Raw genomic sequence first — 5488 nt, 5'->3', positions numbered from 1 at the left:
GAGCAAATGTATTTATTTATTGGTATGTGCAATGACAAAGTTGGTATTTTCCCATGTTGACATTATGTATGTTGTAGAACTTAATGTTTGTCTAAGTACAGACCATATATCAACAAATTAAACTTGAACTGTTTCAACACTGCTGTGCACTTTTTTCCCCCCTATGAAAGAAAAAACATGTTTCTTACCTAGAAGTTTTTTTCTACAACATTCATTCCTTCTGCCCTAAGAGCCTCAGGGAAGGGCAGGAGGGTGGTGGTAACAAGGGGATCATAGCTGGTTTGGAAACAGTCACCTGTGGGAGGAAACTGTCTTTCCTCTGGCTGTGCTCCTCAAGTTTAAAGATGGTCAGAACCCCACATGCAGAGGCTGGGAACAGCTGGAAGAAGGGTAAAGACAGGAGGTACTCAACTAGCTCATCCTTTGCAGGCTCAGCTGTGCCAGCCGGAAGAGCGGGCTGCTGCTTCCTAGTAAACCCTGTGGGCCTGGCCCCGAGGAACAAACACAGGACTGTGTGGAGCTGGAAAAAGGTGGGGAAGGCCAAAGTGGTAGAAATAACATGAAGACCCAGATGCTGGGTTCCTCTAGCCATATGCAGAGCAGCCCGACCTGTTTAAACAGAACCTGGACACACTACACGCTTGGGAATTTTCTTTTCAGCCTGTGGCAGATCTGAAGTCAAGAGGAAGGGAGGCTGCAGTTATGCCTGACAGCTACAGGTCTGGTCCTAGGTGGGGAGGACCAAAACTGAAGTCACCCAGTGACTGTAGGACCTGGGCTCTGGGCCATTCCTGGCAATCAGGATAGCCTTGGAGTGTCAAGTCCAACAGCCCAGCAGCACAGGAACTTGGTGAGTGCTATGCTGTTGATGGCACTGGTCTGAGCACCCAGGACAGGCTACACCCTGGACAGATCCTATACATAGCATCTCATTTCATCCCAACAGCTCTGCAAGGGGAGAGCTTCCCAATTCAAAACTGAGGGAACTGGTACTTAGAGAAGTTAAGGAGTAATCTAAGGAAAAGGAGAAATTTGGCCTATTTAATTTGTTTAAGAAAATGGGAAAGGAAAAACCTAACATTAGGTACATTTTAGAAAGATTTGTATGAAATCATCAAGGCAAAGTCTGTGATACTTTGTTTTTCTCATTTGTGGGTAGCTGACATGTTCAGTTTTCCTCTGGAATATAGTCTGGGTTGAGGGAATTTAATGTGGTGATGAGTAGTGTTGGTTTATTACTCCAGATCAAGAACCTACCTGGACTGTGGCCTCTCTCCATGGCTTTGCCTCTGGGATATAGCATATGCAGGACACTACTATGATAAAAAGGAAAGAGTATTTTGTAGTTTAGTGATCAGGTTAAAGATGATCTCTTCAACAGCTCTGGACAGGGTCCATGGAGAGTCCTGGTTGATAGCTATTATCCTGGTGTAATTATTATTAAAGCTCCCTTTTCCTAAAGTGTCCCAGTTTGGACTGTAAGTCGTTGGATGACCCAGGCCATGGAAGGTGCATGGGGTGCTCACAGGCATCTCTTCCAGAGGCCGCACGGGCCTCCACTCCTCACTGCAGCTCTCTGTCCCTAGCTCCCGAGCTCCCACAGCACTGGTCCTGGAGCTAGGGAGGTGCTCTGCTTGTGCTCCTGGCCTGACCAGGGAAGGGCATCTCCAGGCCAGATCACCCACCTGAGTTACTAAGCATGGCCCCACATGATGCAGTTATTTCCTAGGCCAACTATCTGACCCCAGAGGTATGACTCTGCTCTACCATGGTGCCCAAAAGTCACTGCAGACCTAGTGCCAGGGGACTGATAAAGTTCTCAGCCCAGCTCAGTTCTGGAGAAATGAAGACCAGGAGAAAAGAGATGACAAAAACCAGGCCCATGACTTTGGTCATCCTGGATTGTATATATAAATATAATCTCATCCCTGAAGAATAACATAATTCTGAAAAATCCAAAAAGGACTGCCTAATCTGAAGTGACTGAAAAGTAAATTTTTTAAAATATAAATACATAAATATTTTCCTGTTATATAAGCCCACCAAGAATCAGGGCAGCAAGAATCATCATGAGGTCTCAGTACTTGGGGCAGGAACTGTTTCTACAAGCCAATTTCACCCAGAGATGAACATTCCAAATAAACAGTTGGTTATGTGACACCTTACGTACCAGCCTCAAATATCAAAATACCTGAACATCCATTTACTTTCACACCTCACTGCTCTACCACCACTCTTTCTGCCAACTGTATCTTCTCTTCCTTGCACATCTGGAGAAGTTCATAGCATCCCTCAAGATCCGTCTCCTCTGTGGAGTTTCTTGGAAGTACTTTAGCAAAAGTGACTGTTTCTTCCTTTGTGCTCATATGGATTTGGGTCCATATCTCAATTATAGCACAAAATCTTGCACAATAAAGTAGCTACCACTTGCTGAGTGGTTATCCTATATGAGATAGGACCAATGCTGTTTTATAAGCACTGATGATTTCACTTAATCTCCGTAACTGTGGATTTAGTCCTCATACCCTGTAAGACCTGGGCTCTGACTCCCCAGCTTTAGCGATGAGAAAGCCAAAGTTCTCAGGGTTAAGGAGCTGGCCAGATTCTACAACTAGAATAGACAAGGATGGAACTGTGACCAACATTTCTCTGCCTGCAGAACTCACCATCTTGAGCCCTTTTACAGTTTACAGTTCATTTTAAAAAATAAACTGGATAAGGCTCTCATATTCAACTGTTTTTTCCTCAAAGGCAGGAATTAAGCAGTGGTCTGCAAGATGAATAAATGAGAGAATAAGCAGAAGGAAACAGATATCCACCTCTAATAAGGGAATCATATCCTAAGGCAAAAAAGAAACTTGAACCAGAGTCCCAGAACTCTCCTCATAAATCAGCCCCTCACTGTGATGAAGAGAAAGAACATGGCAAATAATTTATCGAAACAGGAAAGAGCACCTACATTATTTTTTACCTTCAGCATTATATTACATCTAGATTGTTCTCAGTACATTTTAAATTCCTTTCTTTACAAGTGAATCTAATGTTCTACACAGAGATAGATACAGTATGCTTTCTATGGACTCAGTCTTCATTGACTTTTCTCTGTAGTCATTAACAAGAAATGCATAGCTGTAGCTGACACATCATCTTAATATGATCCTGTGACAGTAGTGTATATGCTTATATGTGATCTAACCGTGATTAAATTATTTTCTTGGTCTCTGACTCATTCCAGGTATAGTGGAACTCTAAAAGCCAAGTCCACCTTTACATGATTTCTTAGTTTTCAAGTCTTCCACATTTCGTGGTCCTCGGGAATGTGTCCTCTTGAAACTCTCAGGTCTTACCTGTAAACTGAATTCACTCATCCTTACTATACAGAATACATCTTACCTCAAAGAGACACATGACCAATGGCAGCTCAGAAATTAGACTTTGGGTTTGGTCACAGTCCTCCCTGTCCTAACCTACCTCCCACTTTACCCAACTTTCTCAATAGACTCAGATATCCAAATACGGAACACATGGTCTGTTCCCAGGCACTGCTATATTGGGTCCCTGCAATATAGGGACCCAATGGCTTGGGTCCAAGGTCCTTAGACCAAGGACAGCACGTGGTCTACAAGTTCAATCCTCCTCGTTTCTGTTTTAATTTGTTGTAAGAACAAATTCCCCAGAGGACACACATTCAGAAACAGCATTTAAGCAAGGACTGCCTGTCAGTACATGGGTTTACTCTCCGTCAGCCACTCCTTGGCCTTGTGAGCATCTCATGGCAGGACCTCCACCCTTCAGCAGCCTTTCCTGAAGCTTCAAACCTTGGCTCCACAGGGCAAGGACTAAAGTCTCTATCTCAAGCTTCCTCTGGCCACAGAAGACCAGAGGTATGAAGGTGCTTCTACATTGGGCAGTTCTGTTAAGCAGAACAAGGATAAAGGAAGCTAGAGATCCAGGCATTATTAGAGAAAAACTGTTTCCTGGCAAGCCTGTCCCTGTAGAAGGATATGGCCACCCACTCCAGTATTCTTGCCTGGAGAATTCTATGGACAGAGGAACCTGGCAGGCTGTAATCCATGGGGTCCCAGAGAGTCAGACACAACTGAGTGACTAACACTACTATCACTATTACCAGCAAGCCTCTAGGCTCATTCTCAGGTCAATGGGAGTCTTCTATGCTGGAGAAAAGCAGAGGTTTGAGGCAGCCTCGGGGCTCTGCAAAAGGCCCTCACTGTAACAGGCTCCTCAAGAGGCCCTCGCTGTTAAGTGGCTTCAGCTCAGGCAAGAGTCCCCGCTCTGGCCCTACCATTCCCACAAACAAAATGTTCTCCTTCTTGAACCCAGCAGATCACTAACCTGCTCAAGGCCCAAAGAATAAGGCACCTTGGACTCAAATCTTCACTCTTGCAACTTTAAATCCTCATCATGTGTAATTTGATGTTCGTCACAGGTAAACCATCTGTTACTTCTAACACAGAGAGTCAAACCTCTGCCCTGAGTGGTCCCATCTGTAATTACGATAGATCAAAAATTACTCAGTGGATCAAATCTCTGGTGGAGCAAAGGAGGAAGAGAAAGAGGGAGGCTGTCTTGTGTTCATACTAATTTCTATGATGTTTTGTAAGGTGACAGGTGTGCAAGCACCAGGAAGGATTTATGATATCCATGGTAGTGGCCTGATTGGCTATGATACTTAAACACGGAGAATGAAGTACAGGGCACAGGGCCAAGGATGAAATCAGAGAGGAGAGAAAGGTCACCTTGGGATTACAGTAATGGTCCTAGACTGACTGTTCTCACTCTAAACCCTGGGGATGCCGCTTCCTCAGCATGCCACCTGGATCTGCTTTATCTGCACTGATGCCTGACCCTGCATCTCTCAAGTCATAGGGCCACACTTCATTGGTGGTTTCCTCCTGCTCACTGTAACTGTTTGCACCAAATCCAGCATTCTCTGCCAAGACGGCGGGATCCTCTTCTTCAGGAGTCCAGCAGGAACATGGTTCTGGCTCTAGGTCACATGAGGTAACAGAATTATCTTCCTGAGCTCTGGGCTCAGTAGGCATTGCCCAACCCACACGGTCTGATACTTCCTCTTCTAGCACTCCCATTCTTTCAGCCATTTCTTCAGCAGAGGGCTCTTTTGAGTCAGGGTAATCCACCAGGATGGTTTCTTGCCTATGCTTGATGCAATCTGAAAGGTCATAAATTGGATAAGTCTCTTCGGGATAACCTAGAGAAAAAAGTAGCACAAAGGTCTTACAAAGAATGTCTCTTCCAAATAAATAGTGTCTGGTTCAAAGAGGCTTCTCAGGCAGCAGCCATCCTATCCCAACAAATCCATTCAAGAAATCTCTAAGAGGACTAACAGTTCTCAAGTTTCACTTGAGCAAATTCTTGGCGATCCGGCTGACTGTCCACCAGCTCTATGAAATACAAACTAATTCAGCTGAAAATCCCTTCTCAAGTTCAGGGTGCTTGGGGCAGAGTG

At 44.7% G+C, this 5488-nt stretch overlaps 1 protein-coding gene across 2 annotated transcripts in view; it reads right to left on the bottom strand.

The window, feature by feature from the left end:
* Positions 1 to 165: 165 nt before the first annotated feature.
* RIC3 (RIC3 acetylcholine receptor chaperone) overlaps positions 166 to 5488 on the bottom strand; it is a 56986-nt gene continuing 51663 nt past the window's right edge. The window contains exon 6 of one of the 2 annotated variants that reach the window (XM_061148074.1): positions 166 to 5230. In XM_061148074.1, coding sequence (XP_061004057.1) covers positions 4794 to 5230 — 437 coding nt within the window. In that variant the 3' untranslated portion in view covers positions 166 to 4793. The remainder of the gene's footprint in view (positions 5231 to 5488) is intronic. The other variant, XM_061148082.1, reaches the window with a different exon arrangement.

Source organism: Dama dama, chromosome 1 (assembly GCF_033118175.1).
Source record: "Dama dama isolate Ldn47 chromosome 1, ASM3311817v1, whole genome shotgun sequence".
Taxonomy (NCBI): domain Eukaryota; kingdom Metazoa; phylum Chordata; class Mammalia; order Artiodactyla; family Cervidae; genus Dama; species Dama dama.
The sequence above is the reverse complement of the archived record's forward strand: the minus strand, read 5'-3'. Positions and strand labels throughout refer to the sequence as shown.